A 21,117-nucleotide genomic window follows, 5' to 3' on the forward strand; every position below is an offset into this window, starting at 1 on the left:
AAACAAGCCCAAAGAGAGAGCAGTGCAGTGAAAGCTTGCCATTGTACTGGAGTCGGACCAATTAAACAAAACTGAGTGAGTTTAATAGTGCCTCTATAGAGAGAAAATACTTCTTTAACCACATCATTTTTTCAGCCTGTGTACTTTAATTGGTACAGCTTGTTTCTTTTTTTCCAGAGGGCTGGAACCAAGCGTTCTGCAAGTCAGTTTCCTTTGAAACACCCCAGGACCACTCATCAGAGCAACCCTCCAAATCACAACTGCATCTCCCCCTTACCAGCCTGATGCTCTCCAGGCAGGAGCGGGCAGAAAGCTCCAAGGGCAGTAATATATTCATTTACCTACATTTACTCACTGCTGCAAGTCAGCCATTCAAACACCTAAATAAGCAACCTAAGGGTAGGTTCAACCTAGACACTTTCCTGTTGTGCTGGTTGAGAGAAATACTTGTGCTCCCTCCAAGCTGGCACAAGTCCTAGCACACATACAGTTACACAGTGAACAGCCTGGCTGCTCTAGCTCTCTTCACTCAGCATCACCGGCACAATTCAAGCACTTTTTGCCAGCACGAAACCCAAACTTCCATGGGGCTTCCCAAGGTATTTATGCCAAGCCTCGCTGGATTAGCAGCACTTCATTGTGCTAAAGGCTGTCAAGATAATTAAAAAGAAGACCTCTGCTTAAAGGATCTGGATACAAACTTGTAGGTTTTCCAGGCTGTAACTTTTCGTTTGCAGGGTATCTGACTTCTACACGAGCACCACGAATAACTGAAAATAAATTATCACAGGACAAAACAAAGCTTAAAATAACGTAGGACATAAATACCTACAGTTAACAAAGAAAACTAGAGGGAAATACAGGAACACAATTCTAAACAAAACAGCAGGGAGATTGTTCCCATGCTTCCCGCTGCAACGCTACCCTTTCCACTGAAGGTGCACTGAAAGAGGGAATCCTCGCAGTACAAAGAATTTTATTAGGATTTTCCTGTAATTGACAAGGAATTCTAATGGCTCGTCAGTTTCAGGCAGCAGAGGGAATCTGCCGACTTTGATCAATCAAAATCTTGCCGGACCTCTACTCCAAAGGACCTCACGACTTACAGTCGTGTCTTTAAGACAAAGAACGTTCATATCCAACTGCAAGGCAGACAATAACTTCCAGGCGAAAAAAAAAAAAAAAAGAAAGAAAGAAAGGGAAGGCATGAGTAACTCGTTTCCCCAGCTGTCTGAGAGAGGGGCAGGCCTACAGGGAGCACGGCGTCCCCGGGCAGCCAGACCAGCGCTCGGCCACCGAGCCGCATTTCTCACCGGGTCCTGCACCAATCCAGAAAGGAGATTATGGAAACAGAACAGGCGCTAAAAGCGAGCTGGGGGGAGGATGGCGGGGGGGAAGGGGGGAAGCAGAAAATCGCCTTCAAATGAATGAGCCGGCGGGGAGCGGGAGTTCCCGGCGGGAAGGCGGCAGGCACCCACCTCCCTCCCTGCCGCCCCCAGCCGCGGCCACCTCTGTGTTTACATCCCGAACCTCCAAACGCGACACTTCCCCGGCTGCCGAGAGGGGGATCCCCCCTCCCTGCTTCCCCCCCGGCGCCTCTTTATTGATTACCGAGGGAAAAGCCCAGCTGCTGCTGCAATGCAACACGCGCCGGCTGAGGCGGAGGGAAAGGGGGGAGAAAAAAATCACCACCGGCAGAGAAAGAAAGGAGCCGGGCGCCCGGGGCTCACGCCGTGCCCGGCCCGGGGGAGGCGCCGCAGCGGAGCCGCCCCCCGCCCCGGACTCGGGCCCCGCCGCCGCCCCCCGACCGCAACTTCGCCGCCGCCGCGGGGGGACGGGGACGGCGGGCCGCCCTTCCCCCGCCGCCACTAACAATGGGCCCTTCCCCCACCGCGGGGCTCCCCTCGGCCCGGCCCCCTCCCCCGCCGCCGGCCGATCCCCCCGGCTCCCGCTGCCGTTCCCGTTCCCGGCTGTGCGCCGTCCGAGCCGGGGGGCGCGGAGCATCGCCCCCCACCCCGCGCCCGCCGCCCGCTCCGGAGCCGGCCGCTCACCTCATGGTGCTGCCCGCGGTCGGGGAGCCGCTCCCGCTGCCTCGCTCCCTGCTGCGCTGTCTCCCCCGCCCCGCTCCGCCGCTCGCCGCGTCCCCGCAGAGCGAGACCCCCGCAGAGCGAGACCCCCTCCCGGCAGCGCTGCCCGCCCGCTCCGCCGCTCCCTCCGCCGCCGGGCCGGGCCAGACCACCGCGGGGAGCCGGGGGTGGGAGGGGACGGGAGAGGTGGGGGAAAGGGGCGGGGAGGAGCGAACCACCGCGCGGGAAGGGCGGGGGGAAAGGAGGAGGAGGAGAACGAGAACGGGCGGGCGGGGGGAGCGCGGGGGCGGCCGGAGACACCGGCGGGGCCGCGGGAGCGGCGGCGGCCGGAGGTGCGGGAGCGGCGGCAGGCGGGAGGGAAGAGAGAGGGAGGGAGGAAGGGGCGGGCGGCGGAGGAGGCCGCGCCCACCGCCGCGCTGTGCCCGGGCGGCTCGCTGGGGCTCGGCGGCCCCGGCGCGGGGTGGCGGGGGTGGAGGGACGGGGCGGCCGCAGGTGAGGCGGCGGCTCCTCCTCGGGAGAACCGCTCGCTCGTTCGCCCGCGGCAGCGTCTTCCCCGGCGGCCTCGAGAGTCGCCCCGGAGTGAAGGGGCGGGATGGGCTCCCGGAGAGCCGCGTCCCGGCCGGCGGAGCCTCCCGGCGTGTGAACAGCTCCGCCCGTCCGCTGAGCCTGCCCCGCTCGGCCCCACGCTGCCCGCACCGGGCTCTGTCCGGCCCGCAGTCCTCGCCCGGTGCGGCGGTGCCGGTGCGGGAGGAACACGGAGCCCTCCTGCCCGAGTTCGGCAGGTACCGGCAGGCGACAGCACTGCGGGCAGCGGCCCCTCGGTGCCCTGGGAAGCCGGTGGCCTAAGCCTTTCTCAGGAATTCTGCAGGAATGTTCTTTCTGCATCTTTCGGTAGCCCCGCGCCTGCCCCAAAGGCGGATTTACGTTCTGCTGTCGGTACCCGCAGCGGACCCAGCGCACCGTACAAGTAACTTTAACCCAGCTCATGTTCGGCTCCCTGCTGTCAGCTAGCGAGTGAATGCCCGTTCTCTTTCGTCTCGGTTAAAAGAAGTGATGAGCAAAGTGTCTTTGCAATTCCCAATGCCGTTAAGCCATCTTGGTGCTTTTGCCCCTCCAATTTCATTTTTCCCTAGTGAATACCAGCGCTTTCTAGCGTCTAGTAGTAAAAATATACATGAGAAACAACATCTTCTTTATAAGTGTCTAGACTTCTAGATATAAAAAATGAAGAATTTAAAAAATATATATGTATTAATGATGTAGGTTCCACACATGTAAGGGGATTTTACCATGAATCTCAGCTATTTGACACCACCTCTACCCCATCACTGAGGCAGTCACTCTCTGTCAATTAATGGTGTCAATAGCACAGTAAGAGATGAACTAATCAATGAGAAAAAAAATGGCCAGTTATTAGAAAACACTAACTTGGAAACAAGGACAGGCTCTAAAACTGAAGCTAATGAAGAATAGTTTAGTAAGAAAACATGTTTTTACTGGCAAAGGGATGATGTCAATGAAAATGTTGCAGTAGAGGTGAATCACAAAATGCAGATGAGTAATCAGAAAAAAAGCGACATCGTGATCTTAAAAATTGTGTACCTCTGTCAACAATGTAAAGACAGTCTGAAAAAGGGACACAATTGAATCTGATAAATAAAATTACCTTAATTGCTTTCAACAAATGCTGAGGACTCTAATGACTGGCAATGGACTTCAGTTCTTAAGGCATAATGAATTTTCTAAGATCTGGGCTTCCTATCACCAGAACATCCTCCAAATAAAAGGACTGGAAAGAAAGCCATTCTGGCAGTGAGAAGTCTCTTGAAGGCAGCCAAACAGAAACGTTAAAATCTGTATCTATATAGATACATCTAAGATGTATGTCTAATGGGCTTCAGCAGGTACATCAGTAGAAGGAATGATAGAGACAGAAGAAGGAGGATTTTGTTCAAAGACACCAGTTGTTCTACAACAGAAAAAAAATCAGGATCATAATGTGTCTGTCCTGATGCAACTGTCTGGTCTTATTAGTCAAACCTAAAAGAATTTTGACTGTGACAGGTATATAAAAAACACTGAAAGTATGCCTGGGCTCCAGCTCTGCCTGAGAAGGAATGAAAATAGCCAGAAGCTTTTAGTCCTGCAAAATAACTATTATCACTATTTGTGTTATATTACTAGGTGTTCTTAGCCAAATCAGATATGGTCATAGCTGGATTTCTCAAGACCTGCTCAGTGGTTCAATAGAATTTGTAAAAATGCCAGAAGAATCATTTTGCATGCTGGCATCGCAGATGTCACCAAGTGCAAAGTCATTTTGGACGCTAGCTTAGTCAAAAATCCCATTGAATTAATCTGTAACAAAATACTAAATCCGCAGTAACTCATATTAGCAGCTACATGAGAAGGAGAGGAGCCAAAATTATATAGGGCAGAAATCAAATTATAAACGTTGAATGCCTCTTTCTTTCCAGGTCAGTATAGTGAGGTTATTGTCAAGAAATGAAAGTAGTCTAGCAGAAGAAGGAGTTAGTGTCATGTACATGTTTATGGTACTGAATTATGCATTGAGAAATCTGCCTGCTCTCACAGCAGACTGCGTGCTCCCAAGCCGCAATAGCTCGGTGTGCCCTGTGTCCAAGTCACTTGGTGTGACCCTGCTGTCACCCCTCTCGCTGACAGGACCCTCCAGCAGCACAGCATGGGTGTCAATGCCCTCTGCATCCTCTCCCACTGCTCTCCCTTCTTCTGGCAATGACCAAACCAATGTGGCAGAAAGCCTTCTTAGCTGGGGGTGTCACGCTAATAACCCAAGTCCGTGACAACCCACGAGGCAGAGCCATGTAATGGTTCTTCTACTCAGTGTCCAAGGATTGTGCTCATGCCCTTCCTCCTCTGGATCCCAGCAGCTCAGAATACCCCAAAACCACTTTGCATTCTTCCCTCCTGCATTTTCTGCTGCTCAGCTGCAAGTTAGGACTGGAATTCAGGGGCTTTGAAAAGCTAAGCCAGCACAGGTTGAGCAGTATGGTGTGCCTCCTCTCCAAACAGCCTGGCTAATGAAGGCTTGCTGAATGCTACAGAAATGGCTCACCCAGGCATAAACCAGAAGAGGATGTGCTCCTGTTTCCTATCAGCCAAATGCAAGAGGCTTGGCAGGCTACTCCTGAGTAAACCCAGCAGATCCCATCACATCTCATCAGTATGGACCCTTGATATAGGGTCATGAGGAGGATGCATGATGTTCTAATGTTCTGGAGACATTCAGGGAATCCAAAAGCTTCAAAAAGCAGAGTAATCCTTTCTCTTACTGTGACATTTCCCCTGTCTTCTCTGAAACGATCTCCCACTCTCCAGTCTTTGTTTCTTCAGAAAGGAAAAAGTAGCTGAGATCTTCATATGTCTTACAAAAGTCAGTGTCCTAGGACAGCAGCTCATATGCAAGATTACTTTGGCCTTCTTCAATGACTGTAAATAACATAATGCAGGATACAGTCAAAGAAGTTTCTGGAACAGGGGAAAGTGGGTTTTTTTTCTGGTGGTTTTGGCTTTTTGAGGGTTATTGTTCTTTTCATTTAATACATCCAGAGTTTGGTTTTTGACTACATAAGAAAAGATACTTTATTTCACTTGTTTGGATTATTTTCTATAGAACTAGTATAGAAATAAAACACAATTTGCTAAATAATAGAAGTGAGAGAGTTGCAACAACAAAGCCTGAACTTTCTCTCCAGAGGTTGTGAAGGGCTTTCCAAAAATGGTGGACTAAAAGAAAATAGCTCTGACAGTGTGCTTCTGGCAGCATTGAAGATTATCAAAACAAAAGTGAATTAAGTAATTGAATATATTTTTCTCATCATTGATTATGTTAATCTAATTTATAAATACATCTTTTGCTCTGGACCAGACACAGAGCTGATGCCTGAACCAATTCTGTGAGGTCATGGTTAGTTGAACAAAATGAAGATCCAACTATTATATAGATAGTTAAAGTATATTGGCTAGTATAATTCTTCCTGTCCTCTTCTTGCTTTCCCTCAACCCCAAGTCATTTTCAATTTCAGGTTGCCATGAGTCAGCCGACTGCTGAACTGTTGCATAGCAGACCATTAAAGGAAATGCTTTCAACTAAAAACTCCTTCGTTTCATTTTATTTATGAAATTACACAGTTTTTCCTAACTGCCTTCTGAGGAAGGGGGAGTAAACTATCTCTAAAATTCTCTAGGAATGCTAAAATAAACAATTATTGGCATGACTCAGCAGATAACAACAACAATAGCCAAGAAGGTCTTTTCTTAAAGGAATAATATTTTTATTCTGTTGTAAAAAAGGCAAAAACAACATCACCAGCAAGGGAAGCAAATCTTTTGCCATCAAACACAGTCCTTTGGCTCCAAAAGGTGAAACCTGGTCTTCCTACCAGCACACCCTGCTCCTTGTTGTGCAAGTAAACAAATCCTAGATCTTCCATCAGGCACCTCCAAAGAGGAATGAAAACAGCAGCTGAAGCTTTCTGCTGTGCTTCTTTCCACCAAGGTTCCTAAAAGTGCCCCCCACACTATCAAATAGCACCAGCACATCAAACCACAAGCCTCTGGAGATGTGAGTGGGGAGTATGTCATGTGTCTTTCAGGCTGTTCCCAGTAGACTCAAATACTTAAGTGAAAATTCCTTGTATAAAAAGGGATTGTTTTTCCCCCTTAGGTTTACCACGAAAAGAATTTGTATTGTGCTGCAGGCTATTCAGGGAGGGTTGAAGTCTCTTTTTGTGTAAGTACTGTCTATCAAGTGTAAATCGATGTGTTGTGTACTTAGCGTAAAAATGCTTTTCTGACACTCAGATAAATTATGATTGTTGTTTTGACCCTAGTTTTTCATTTGCCTCTGCTCAGCTGCTGACTTTTGTGGTTGCTGAGATGAAATGTTGATTTAGGACCAGTGGAATTGACCAATCTCATCTCTTCCTTTCCATCTAATTTTATACTCTTATCCCCTAATAGTCTTATTTGCCACCACTCTGCATTCTTCTTGTGCATTACCAATAAAATGTATTCATTATGTCCTTCTCTCTCCCTTGCTAATGTCTTAGAACAAATTGTACTCTGCTGCTTTATCTTTTGCTGGAGCAAAGTCAAGGCACAAAGCTGGCCCAGGATTTGGTCAAGATTGTTTTGAGCCATCTTTTCTTACAACTCTAGATGAGTTATTCTCTGAGGTCCTCAATCACAGCCAAGGATTCGGACCATTATTAATTAGTTATTATTAATAATTGTTAAGTGCCTACAGTGCTCTTGTAGCATAAAAAAGGGCAGGCTTCTTGCCTAAAAGAGCTATGTATGGGATGTCTACACTGCAGTCTCCCATGTCCAAGCCAGCTTTAAAATACTCAGGTATTACTTCTCTTACTTACGCTACCTTAAAGTGCACTGAGCTCTGCAAGCAGCTTCTACAACCCCAGCTGAGCTTTGACTTCACCAGAGCACGTTCACTGCACTGTACCCTTTCATCCTGTCTGAGATTAGGCAGGCAGATGCCAAAGGTGGAAGCCTGTACTGAATTTCACCAATTTAACATTGCCTTGCACTACCCTGGGGTTATTTTACTCAGACTCCATTGCAAATATGCTCTGCATTTTGTCCATCTTTCTCCTTTCTCCTCCCTTCTATTTTAGATGAATGACAACACACTTGCTATTGCTGGTAAGTTTTCATTCACTACAAAGTTGGAATAACTTACCATGGAAGTACTGTCCCACTTATAGATGAATGACAACACTTTTACTATAGCTGGTTAGTTTCCATTGACTGCAAAGTCAGAATAACTTGCAGTAAAAATAATGTCCTGATTATAGATGAATTACAACACTTTTGCTATTGTGAGTGAGCACCTGTGGATTGCAAAGCCGTTAGTAACCTACAATACAAATATTGTTCCAAGAAAGGTTGCAGCTTAGTCAGAAGATAACCTTTTTAGTCCTTTTCCAGCACTGCAGATTCTGCTTTCTGGCAGTGCTATAGCCAGTTCCATAATTTGGATTTCAAATTTAGTAAGTGATAAATCATGCATGAGACCCAAAATATACAAAGCAGCAGTTGCAAAAATATTCTTCCTCAGTATTTTAGAAAGAACATCACAAAATTTTTTTGCCAAAAGAATTAACGTTTCTATAAAAAGACATGTGAAGAAATGAGCTCTTAAGAGATTACAACATTAACACATGCCATTATTATTACTATAACTAGCTAGAAACTATTTCAGAATGTAGATATACTCTATAAAATCAATGAGAAGGAATTCCTTGCAACTGGCCCTAAGTCACGCTTACAGGACTAGGGATCTCAACCATAATCACTCTCTGCTGAGTATTTATTTATTCTCCACTTCCTCTGTTAGTTCATCTCCCATGTGTCACAAATACAACCACATAAACAGTGATGGATTTTCTCCAGCTCCTTCCACCCTCAGACAGCACAGAACCACCTCGTAGCCTACTTCCTGTGTCACAGGTTTATTTCTAAACAACTCATCCTGAGTGTTTGACACTGACTGGAGTGCTGCAGTCAGGAATTCAGCTACTACGGTCAACTGAGTGCTTTCCAGGAATACCACTCATTAAAGAGTACTGCTGGAGACTCTACATTCAAATCCTTGCTGGTTAATAAGAAAGGATTCATCTTCTGGAGCAATAAGCAGAGGTAGGAAAAGAACAATAAAAATTCCCCACCAGGATTTTTTCAGAGTTTTCAAGAAACAGCCTTCTGCTATCTGGAACACATTTTACTGTCAGAAGTTCTTCTTTATAAAAGTTTCCTTGTTTCTCTTAGGCTTAACTGTGTCTAGATAAATTCTATCTTCCCTGATTTTTTTCTCTTCTAAAAAGCTATAAATTTTATCACAGATTTCTTCAGACATCAAGTATCCCAAAAATATCAACTGCTCTCTGTCACCAAACCAAATTTTTCATTGTTCCCATAGCTCACTTTCTCAAAAGCTTCCACTGACACTTTGTGGTTTTGTTCTAAGCTCCCTCCCATGTCCCTAGTCCTGGGACAGGGGCACAAAACTATTCTTTATTAAAGGTACAAACAACTGCTTTTTGCTTCTGAACATGGAAACAGAAATCATATTTCAAGAGACTGTTTCCACTAGAGTTGTTGTCAGTCTTAAAGATTCTGTGGATTTATAAGAAAGGACAGGTACCACCAGCTGAAAACAGAATGATTTGTAACCCTAAGAGATGCTCAGACAATAATTTTATTTAATTGTCATGACTGGTTGAACATTTCTAAACTTCCAGTTGTGAATAGAGGTTGCTTTGTGCAGGGAAATGGCTCTTCTAACAATGATCCATTCATTCTGCTGTGACTACACCAGTGGGTGAAGGGGAAATGCCAGCTTTGCAATGTTTTAAATTATTATTATTATTAAAACAACTGTACTAGGGTATTGGCACATCTACAAATAAATAAAACCCTTCCACTACTTACCTGTTCATGGTTTAGAATCATCCTAAACTGGTAGCAGCCATAACCATTAGCATCTGATTGAGTTGGTATATTCATAAAATCATCAGTAAAACCCTCCAAGAGCTCCTGGACAAAATCAAACAGAAAAAGGAAGCCTACAGAGGATGGAAGCAGGAACAGGTAGCCTGGAAGGAATATAGACAGAGAGAGTTGTAGCCAGGGATCAGATTATGAAAGCCTGATGGAATTAAACCTGGCCAGGGACATCAAGGAGAACAAAAAAGGCTTCTATAGGTACATTGATGATCAAAGAAAAACCAAGGAAAATGTGGGCCATCTTCAGAGGAAATGGAAGAGCTGGTTACCCAGGTGGGACATGGAGAAGGGTGAGGTCTCAATGATGTTTTTACCTCCATTTTCACCAGCAGGGCCTCCAGCCACACCAGCCAAGTCACAGAAGGCAAAGGTGGTGACTGGGGGAATGAAGAACCACACAGTGTAAGGGAAGAACAGGTACCAGAGCATCTAAGGAATGAGAAGGTGTAAAATCCATGGAACCTGATGAGATGCATGAGATGATCCTGAGGGCACCAGTGGATGAAGTGGCTGAGCCACTATCCATCACATTTGAGAAATCGTGGCAGTCTGGTGAAGCTGGTGGATAAGGAATTGGCTGGATGGTCAGTCTGTAAAAGCTGTGGTCAGCAGCTCAATGTCCAGGTGGAAACCAGAGATGAGTGCTGCTCTTCAGGGGTCACTGGGGGGACTGCTGCTGTCTAACACCTCCATCAGTGACAGGGACTGTGGATGGAGTTCACCCTCAGCACCATTGCTGGGGACATGAGCTGAGTGCTGCTGTCAGTGTGCTGGAGGGAAGGGACACCACGGGGACCTTGACAGGGTTGGGCCCATGTGAACCTTATGAAGCCCAACAAGGCCAAGTGTAAGGTTCTGCACCTGGATCTTGGCATCCATCCCTGGAAGTGTTCAAGGCCAGTGTAGGTAGGCCTTTGAGCAACCTGCTGTAGTGGAAGGTGTCTCTGCCTAAGGCAGGGGGTTGGAACTGGATGGTCTTCAAGGTGTCTTCCCACCCGATTCCATCTTAGGATTCTGTGATTCTACAAATATGAGCTGATGTGTTGGTTGAAACATGTTCAGATAAAAATGCTAGGAAGATAAGACACCCATCTTGTTCCACAAGAAGTGATGGATAAGGTGAAAAACTGGATGGGAATCTATGCAAGGTTGCCAGCCTGTTCCTAGAACCCAGCAGCAAGGGCAGTCCTTGTGCACTCCTTTGGAGCAATGGCTGAGAACAAGAGCAGGAAATGAAATGGGGCTGCAGCAAGAAGGTGGTGAGGTTACAATGCTAAAAAATTGATAAAACCCTGCATGAATCCATCAGCATTTGTCCTGAGAAAAGAACAAGTCATTGATCTACAAAGGCAGGGAATGAATTTTTTTTAAAGGAATTACCATATAATCATGTTTCATAGACATTACTCTGAACATAACAACATTACTCTAAACCAAATCCAGAGAAAATATAATACCAAAGTCAGTCTGCCTTTGTAGAGGTGGGCTTTGCATTCATCAGTTTAATTTTGGCTTTAAAACCAAAGAAGGCCAGTTACTTACTCTGATAAAGCTGCTGTGCATTGCCCTTCCATCTCTTAACTTCATCAGAAAAATTCAAAAGGAGTTTTAAAACAGACACATTACAAGATTCATTTGACAATAACCATCATCAGCTTCACATTCTTCTCCATAATCTGGAACAGATGGAGTGTCCAGAGGACAGCTGGAAGCAGACATGTGCCTCCTGTCCCACCAAAGCACAGGGATTCCTGCCTCATATTGGTCCTTTCAGGTTGACTACACTTGTGGAAACTCAGAGCAGGCTGGAAGCTGCTGCAGGACTTGCTTGGGAAGGGAGAGGAGTTAGGTAAAGCTCAGAAGATGAACTAGCCCAGGGAATCACAGGGGGATTTCATGCATCAATCAGATCATGTTAGGTCAAAGCACATCACAAGAAGTGAGGCCTTTGAACCTGAACAAAATGGGACTAAAAGCATTGCTTTGGAATCCTGGTCTGTGATTTCTACGGAGGTGTAGGAAATTTCACCCCAATAAACAAATTCTGGTTGCATTCATATTAAATTAAATAAGAAAGAGGTGCTCTTGCCTCCACTTACATTCAGATCACTGTAGAAAGCCCAAAGCTGTTGATTTCTTTGGGAAGATCAGCCTGGTGTAGGCTGCAGGAAGGTCTTGGACACAGGAGTCCTTCTTGAGCACAGCTAAATTCACAAGCTTCCTCTATGTACCTCTTCACTTGTAGCATTTTCAGGCAATTTTTGGAATGGACCTTTAAAGTCACAGAAATAAACAAGTTACCCTCATTATCACTGCATTACAGCCTCAGCCAGGACAGCAGTGCTGGTTCATGTGCTACACAAGTACCTGAGCATGTTCTCTCTGTGTGAGTTAACCTTTAACATAAATCAGCTGAGACTCCAACTCACATAAACTGTGACCTTACAACAGGACATTTCTTCTTCCCTTCAGTTTCAAACACAGCAGCTCATCTTTTCATTTACATGAAGATATTTTACATCAATTACAGCTGAATTTTATGCTATAATTAAGATCCCTTTGCACCAAAAAAAAAAAAAAAAAAAAAAAAGTGGTTCAAAATGCATTAATTAATTACATTAAATAAGCACACAAGAGACTGCCTTGCATTTTTTGTTCCTCATCTAAGAATTCTGTGAAGCCAGCTGCAATTCACCAAATTGCTCAGCTTCACAAGCATTTCTCCCTCAAATTCTTAGACCTTTTGGACATCTTACTGGTTTCTGTGAGGGCTCTCAAGCAGCCAAAAATGTGTTTCTCTTCCTACATCCTGCTGTGTGTACCTTTGCTGTGTGTACCTTTACCTTTGCTAAATCCTTCATGACAGGTTTTCCTCAAAAGTTGAGAATTTTCCATAGCTGAGGTTTTACCTACAAAATTCTGCAGACAGACTCTCCTGAGATGCTGACCTCACTTGTTAAATGATTCCTCTCCAGCTACTGCATTCTTACAGCAACTGTACCAAGGAGTTCTGGCTGGTTGGAAGAACCAGGGAAAGGCTTGTCCAAGTGTATTCAGGGGACTTAAATGTAGCAGCAAAGACAATCCTGGTAATCCACAAGGCAATTTAAAAAATTCCTCCTAAGCACCCAAGATTTTATCTTCATTGTCTCTTCTCCTTTATTCTGAAAAAAAAAAATTGTTTAATGTTAAATTCGTTATTATGGCTGTGACAGATGGGTATAGAAACTATGGAGTAATTGCAGAAGGGTGGTTATTAGTAGGGAAAGACAGAAATGCTTAGTTGGAAACAGTGATCTTCCATAATCCATCAAAATGCCAAGACTGCTGAATATTCACTTCAAAAGACAGATTCTTTGTTGCTATTTCCCTTTACAATGGGCTTGTCCAAATGGGACTATTATGCAGAATTCTGGTTTCTGCTGTCTTTAGCACAGTGGAAATAAATGCTGAAGAATCCCCATGCCTTTGCAAAGCTTCCTGGGAATCTTTGTACAAGAAAAGGGAAGGGTTGGAAGCTATGACCACGTGAGACACAAATCATAGTCCCCATTCAGAATACCTGGCTGGCAGCACCCAAAAGGCTGGAGGATGGCTCTGCTAATGCCATGTAGCATGTTCTCCCTCTGCACTGCCTGCTTAGCTCCTCTGGGATGGAAGGAAAGATAATGGCAGCCTTTGGCTTCATGCCTGTCATTGCCATGACACTTCCATACGTTCCCTTCAGCACTGTGTATGTCTCCCTTTACCTCTCAGCAGCAGCAGCAGCAGTTACTCCACAGGAAACATCTCAAAATAAGCCTTTCATTTGAGGAGTCTGCCAAAATGAAAACACTTTTAGAAAGAGAAAACTGATCTGCTAAACAGAAATAAATCTGAAATTAACTGAAACCAAAATCACATGTTTCCCCCCTACGCCCCCACCCAGGTCTCTGGATGTTGGGAACTTTAAGCTCCACTCTGAAACTAAATTAGACTTGCAGTCTGAAAACTGACCTCAGAGTCAAACTTTGGTGGCTTGAGATGATATGTTCTCTAGTTAGATATAAATGCACAACTTTAGATCCCCTGTACTCATAAGTTGTTTCCTAGAAACAAAATCTTATGATTTTCCGTTCAATTAGATTGTGTATTTTAATTAATTCTCTAGTCTTTCTCTGGAAGCAAATCATCAAATAGAAGAGACATCTGCACTGTTCTAATTGACTTAAATAGAAATAATGAATGTACAACCTTTGGGTTGATTTGACACCTGGATTATTTCTCACTGAGAAAAATAATACATCTATCCACAAGCAAATTTTCAGAAGAGAGAGTGTGATAATTTCATCAAAAAAGCATTAAGATAAAAAAGTGGGCTAGAATTACACATATTTACTGAGTAGAGCCTCTACTCCATATCCTGTTAAGGCTTCACTTTGAGGACTGAAGTGAAACAGCAACAGTTTCTTTCTTTCTGAGATTTCTATAATAGAGAAGAAGGAGGATCTGATCCATGTATTTAGCTATAGACTATCTAGGAATTCTTCTGAGTAAAATACACCAGGATTTGTAGTTGCCACCTTTATTCACTCTGGCAGAAATAATTCCACTGATTTTTTTTTTTCAGAGACATTGGGTTTACGTTCTACTAAAAAGGATAAAGCCTTTCCAAAAAAAGAGTACCTTGAACCAATTTTTACAGAATACAGACCATTTACTTCACAAGATTAAACTCTTGTATTTGGAATTTCATGTACAAAACACAAACCTTGGGAACAATTCCCATAAGGATTCATTTAACAAGCTTCATTATGTGGAAAGGGTATAAAGCAACCAAAAACCTAAAATGGCTGCTCTGCATTATATTGTTCTGTGGCTGCAAGCATGATTTACAACAATGCATTTTCTGCCCTTGTTTCTTTAGCTTAGTGCTGAATTATAAATGAACAACTGGATCCTGGCATTCTTTTAGCTCGAAAATAAAATTAACCTGTTTGAGGGACACGTTTTTAACACATTCAGTCAATGAATTCTTTACAAGGAAATGTTTTATTTGAAGAAAAAAGACCCCATCCCATCTCAGACCTTTCTGTTTTGCTCTTAAACCAAGAGTAAAGAGATAGCTCCATGTAAAACCAGGCCAAACAGTTCCATGTCAGCTTGTTTGATGCAGTTGAAGTAACTGTGGATAACCAATTCACAAAAAAGGCAACTGGTTTGCTTTGGCTTGATTTGAATTTAGACATGCAATAAGTTTGTCCACTGCTGTAGGTATTTGACAACATGTGAAGTCTGCAAAATCACGTTCAGTCTGCCTGACAACATGAATCTTTTTGTCTGCTCAGCGCTTGTGGTCCATATCTGTTATTAAATAATGTACACAAATGCTGCAACAAACGCATCATGAATAATTACTGAGCATTTTTTTAAACAGATGATGCAAGTCCACGCCTCAGGGGTTTGCTCTCTACCCCCAAAATGGGCTAAAAAGATGGAAAATTATACACAACACCAGAAATTAGCAAGGGTCTGGCACTGCTCAGTGCTAAAAGCTTGAGAGAAGACATTGGTATGAAGGAAGAGGAGGCAGAAGTGTGAAGTTCAAAGCCAAGAGCACAGTAACACCAAAAACCATCCAAGTTTTACTTTCACACTGGGTGTGATCTCAAGACCTGCTGGAGGGAGAATCACCAGTAGCCAGTCCTTGCTGTATTTCAAGCTCTGTCCCAGCTAGACCTGAATATTTCTCATTAAACAGATGCATATCTAGGAAGGTGTGACCAATCTAAGAGATGCTGTTGTGCTTTGTGTTTGCAGGCCCCCAGCTGGGCATGGAGCTTGTCCCTGTGCCTTTCCAAAAGCCTCAGCAGGGGGCTGTGAGTGGCTCTGTGGTGCATTCCCAGGGGTTAAGGCAAACTGGTGGAGAGGACTGTCCCAGCACTTTGCATCCTCTGACCACAGCCACCAAAATAGCTCTGGAGCTATCAACCACAGCCCTGGGGAACAGGGAAGGTTCCTCAGCTCTCTCCTTGTATTACAGGCCTGGATTAGGCTGATTTAGCCTTTTTTTTTTTTTTTTTTTTTTTGTAAATAAGGCATCAGGATCTGCCAACAACATTCCTCTCGTTTTATCTGATCTCATAAGAATTATTTTTAGTAAGAACTGGTTTGCCCTGAAAGAAAGCTATTCTCTAAAAAAAGCTTTGTACACTTAAGACATATGGGACAGAAGGAAGCCTGCATCTAGCATTGCTTTTTTCTTTCAGTCACCAGAAAAACCCTGAAATTGCCCTTTTTAGCAAAGAGAAAAGACAAATGGGTTCATTCTGAATCAAAAATAATAGATATGTCTTGTGCCAGTCTTGACAACCTTTTCTGAAGTCTCATTAGTTCACAGAACATGTGCACAACTCCTACCTCTAAGAAATCTACACAGGTGTGATTCCACCGAAATAACAGTTGAATAGCTGTAGTAGAATGAGAGCTATTTTTGCCACTTCTCTCACCAAAATTAATTGAAATAGACACTTTACAGAGGTAGCAGCAGCCAGTCCTCCTTTCTGACAAGCTTACAAGCACTGGAGGCATTGCTTGGGGTCATCATACTCTGTATTTTGGTGCACAGACTTAGTGAATGGCATGCATGTTATGCTTACTAAGCTACTTTGGATAAACATGGAAAAAATCTAGTGGTGTAGTCGTCACAGACCAAAATGGTTTCATGTGCTGTGTGATTTGAAGGGAGATTCCTTTGCTGTGTGTCATTTACCTTTTATACATTGCTGCTGAGCAGTATTTCATAACCATTCATTCTCTGGATGCCCACACTGACATTGTTATATACATACAGGCACAAAAAAATGGGAACTGCGTGTTCTGACTCCACATTCTGATCCACAAACAATTTTATTGCTCTTTACCATGTTTGGGAACAAAGGCAAAGGGATGACCTATGTCTCACAGCAGAGCAATTTCCTTCTCACACTTGGAAAACAGAGCTCCTCTCTTTTACATATGGTTTATGTACACATGCATAGCCTTGGGACATCAGGAGCTGGGGAGAAAAACTTCTCGTGTTTCATATGTAAATCAGTGACAGCCCTGATCATGTGCTAAATGATAAATAAGCTGGCATGGTGGAGTCAGCAAAAAGCTTTCAGGCTTTAATTTTGAACATCATTTCTCAAGCCATTATACTGCAAGTCATAAGGATTTTTGAGTAGGTTGGGCCCCGTCATGAATTAACTGTTGGCATAACTGATACAACAGCAAACAGCTTCGGAAGAGAACTGCTTGTGTCTCTCTGGCATAGAGCACAAGACCATCCCACTGATTCCTGCCTTTCCTGGCACACCTGGAGTGCACTCACTGTGCCTCAGTCACTGGGAATTCCTTGAATCCATTGACACCATGGGGAGAGAATTATGATATTTAGGACTGAAGTTAATATGGGATCTGGTTTTCCCTCCTGTCCCCTGTGGCACTCTGAAACCACCCTGTGATGCCTCCGTGTCTCCATTTCTGCCTTCATGGTGATAATCTCCCCATCCCAGGAAGTCTGAGAGCCTGTAAATGTGTTTAATGTGAACTGAGGTCATTGGTTGCAATTTTCAAAGCAGATGTAGCTATTTCACCCAGGAGGTTGTGACATTATGGATAATAAAGATAAGGTTTCCTGTAGCTGAGGTTTTTACACTCTCCATTTAATTCACTGTTTTCTTGCTGAATTACAGTATTCCAACATTAGCAAGTACTAATGATGACAGCTGAAAGTTACACTGCTGGGTATCCAACTCATCTCAACACTTTGGAATAAATCTAACCCAAGTACCCCAAGCACAAAATGAAGGATACTGCATTTCCTTAAAAACATTCACATCCTTTCCTGTAGTAATCCTTACCCTGAAGGAGGGATGGATCACAAATGCTGATATCAAGGAGGTAACTTTTACTGTTCCTTTCAGAAGCCTCTCAGTTAGAGCAAACCTCTGCCAATTGCTTTTCAGTCATTCAGTAAAGAATGGGCAGGCTTGGATTAAACTTGTGTGCTGTGATGGAGAGCAGGGTGGAAATGCAGGGGGAGCAGCCCTGTGACAAAGATATTTGGGGTACCTGGAGTACCACAGAGCTGGGAAGCAAGGGAGCCTAGGATGAGGTCTAGAAGAAGACCTCTCTTCACTCTCTCTTCTGAAAATTTGCTTGTGGATAGATGTATTATTTTTCTCAGGGAGAAATAATCCAGGTGTCCAATCAACCCAAAGGTTGTACATTCATTATTTCTATTTAAGTCTAGAATTCCTGGCAGGTGGAATATGGCAGTGGTGGGGACTAAAACTTGAAGCTGAAAGGGGAGTGAGAAACAGGGATGGAGACAAGGAGATGTAAGGCTAAAAGGTCTAAACTGGGAGTGTAAGAAGGAAAAGCTAGAGTAAGTAGGAGTTGAACACTTCAGAGTTGTGTTAAGAGCTGACTCTGTGCCTAGATGGGTTCCTCCTAGAATCTAGAATAGAACCCAAAATTTCTGACTTGTATATTTTTCTATTTTTCCTACTGAGATCTACTAAAAAAAAAGATGCCTTTTCTCCTTGTAGCCTGCCCAAGGATGACACACCACTGCACAGTGAGAGTTGTCCATGAACCTCTGCTTCAATCTCTGGATCTGGAATTCCTTCCAATGAAACAAATGCAACTGAATGCAGTAACATGTGAAAGGAAACCAACTTTCCTTCCTTAAAAAGCTAAGAAATTCTTTGAAATGCCTGTGTTTGTGTATATATATGCACACACACATAAAGTAGTGTGAAGGGAACTTGTGATGCCTTCAGAAAGCGGGAAGTACAGGAATACAACAATTAGAGCTCAACCATTGCTCATCTGCTCTGAGCACTTCCATTTTTATCCAGTCTATTTCTTCCACCTCGTGCAGAGGTTCCTCCAAGTCCTCTGGTGCTCCTCAGTTACTTCAGCCTTTTATTCCTGGGAAGTGTTTGGGTAGTGGTAGTTCCTTAGTCAGAGATCCAGTCTGTTCATGGACTGCTTCACCATCTAAAGAATCTGGACTGTAATTCCATAGCTGGAACTTTTCACTGCAGTGCTCAAATAGAATTCAACCAACCCCCATCTTATCTTGCTGTTCTTCCTACTCTTCTTCCTTTTATTTTTTCTTTGCTTCTTGGTTTTTGATTTGGTTTTTTTTTCACACTTTTTCAACAAAAAATGAAAGCATTCTGTATTTCTTCATCATTCTTTTCCTTTCCACCTCTTCTGTTTCTGTGCTTCTTTTCCACAATTAGCTCTTTTTTTTTTCCTTCTTCATTTTTATTTCTCTCTACTGTCACAAGGAATGAAGCTTGTGGCTGGATCTTGCATTATCTTAATAATTATTTGAACCTGTATTACTTCTTCAGACCACCACTATAGTGACAAGAGTTAAAACATATATAATTTTTTTTTCTATAAAAACTGATCCTAGGCAGCCTTCCAATTATGATATCAGCCTTGTAAAGTTTGTCTGAATTTGCTGACATCCTGAAGGAATGATCTCAAGAGGTGTATTCTCCTGGCTGAAAGGGCCAGCAATGACACATCAGTCAGTGTTAGCCTGCCCACAGCTGATTATTTTGGGGGTTGGAATGGTGCAAGTGGAGAGAATGGAACCCCCCAAGAGGCAAGATCTGGAAACAGCTGGAATAAAGATGTGCAGGAAGGATGAGGGGTTAGGAAAAGAAAATCTAAGGAGAAAAAGGAGGAGCTTAAGAGCCCAGAGGCAGAAGCAGCAGTAGCCTGGAGCAGAGATTTTCTGCGTGTGATGGAGAACAGGAAAATAAGAACTGATTAACTTTTAGTAACAAAGTAATTTTAATCCATGAAAAAGCCTCCTGGTGGTATCAGTATGAGAGCCAGGGATAACTGGGGAGATTATGATGAAACCATAGCCTGCTTGCTTTTCTCCTCAGCTCTGCTCTATCATCTTCCTTATCCATCCCTATTTTCCCTGCCTAGACCTGTCCAGCTCCTACAGCAGTTAACAAAGAGCTTTGCCACCAACTCCAGGAGGAGCACAGTTGTGAATTATTGTAAATTGAGGCCAGCCTTGGCAACAGGCTCACAGAAGGGCCAGTTCCACATCAGGAAGCAGAGGATATTTCAGTGTTAATGCACTGTCAAGCAATAAAACTTCTGGTTTCTGGCATATTTTGGAGCAACATGACAAAAAATTGCAGAATCCACAATATTATCCTACCCAGTTTTCTACTGACCCTAATTACAGTTCTGTTGCTGAAGCTATATAATTTGATTTTCAACAGCACACCAAAAAGGCAGGAGCTCAGCAGTTCCCAGAGTGATTGCACAGTTTGCTGGGCAAATGTGTTTTGCTTCTGGTCAGGACTTAGGTGAATAATTAATTAGGAAGTTAGATGTCCAAACATGTCTCCAGTAGGTCTAGAGAGCAAGAATAGTTAGCTGGGGCTGGCATGCCTGGATGCCACTCCAAATGTTGAAAGCTGCTCTTTTCTCTAATGGCAGGTGGTAGATCCAGAGGAGGCCACAGTGTTCTTGCACTTTCATTCCAAGTGTAATTTTCATGTCTTCAGAGATAACCAAAGGACTAAGCACCATTGGTGTGTGGTGGCACTTGGCCGTCGTGCATATGACAACAAAAATAATGCTGGAAAAGGAGATACTCATTTTACTCACCATGTGTATCTTGTTTGGACAGAAGCATTTTGCCTTTCTCTTATTTCCATTCAGGTACATTTTTGTTTATTTTGCCATTGAAGTCCTTAATCTTTTTTTTGTCTAATTGTTGTTGACATACAGCTGTCATAGACCACTCTGCCAGATGTGCATTGCTGTGGTTCAGTCAAGAGCTGCCACCCTCAGCTAACCTGTCCTTCTGAGGAAGCCTTTTCCACCTGATGCAGCAGAAGTCTTTGTTTCCACCCCTGCAGAGAGATCAGTGCAAACCCAGTCAAAAATCCAGCTGAGGTGAATGTAAGCAGACAATCAGGCTTTCCATGAGGAAACTGAGGTGTGACAGCTCAGGTTGCCTGGGTGGCAGTGACCTCCAGCCAAGCAGCAGGTGAGATGCCAAGGCAGCCACTTCTGTAGCTGCTGCAGCAAAATTCACCAGAGCTCATCTCTCAACATGGAGTCATGTTCTTGGCATCAGTGGGAATCTTCCTCTGACTGAAGGGAAAAGTAGCAAAGCACATGATTTTAGATTGTTGCTGATTTTGTTTCGCTTTCAAAGGCAGCAAGATTAAAATTTGAATTTTAATTATGTGCCCTTTTTTTTTAAGGCACAGCAGCTAACTAATTCCCATCAGTGCTTTCCCTAAGATCAGAAGCAAAGTTGTCACTAAAATATATTTTTTCAATTCCAAGCCAGTCATATAAGTACAGTGCCTAAGATGAATCAGTTCAATGGTGCTCTCATTCCATGGTTAATAATAAAATAAAACAAAAAACTACTAATGAA

The 21,117-nt window shown here is 43.8% G+C and overlaps 1 protein-coding gene across 4 annotated transcripts in view; it reads right to left on the reverse strand.

The window, feature by feature from the left end:
• The window catches only part of ENAH (ENAH actin regulator), a 90,433-nt gene extending 88,073 nt beyond the window's left edge, over positions 1 to 2,360 (reverse strand). For all 4 annotated transcript variants that reach the window (XM_009093767.4, XM_030235635.2, XM_009093766.4 and 1 more), the window contains exon 1: positions 2,052 to 2,360. In XM_009093767.4, coding sequence (XP_009092015.2) covers positions 2,052 to 2,056 — 5 coding nt within the window. In that variant the 5' untranslated portion in view covers positions 2,057 to 2,360. The remainder of the gene's footprint in view (positions 1 to 2,051) is intronic.
• Positions 2,361 to 21,117: the final 18,757 nt, after the last annotated feature.

The sequence above is a fragment of the Serinus canaria genome, chromosome 3 (genome assembly GCF_022539315.1).
Source record: "Serinus canaria isolate serCan28SL12 chromosome 3, serCan2020, whole genome shotgun sequence".
Classification (NCBI taxonomy): Eukaryota; Metazoa; Chordata; class Aves; order Passeriformes; family Fringillidae; genus Serinus; species Serinus canaria.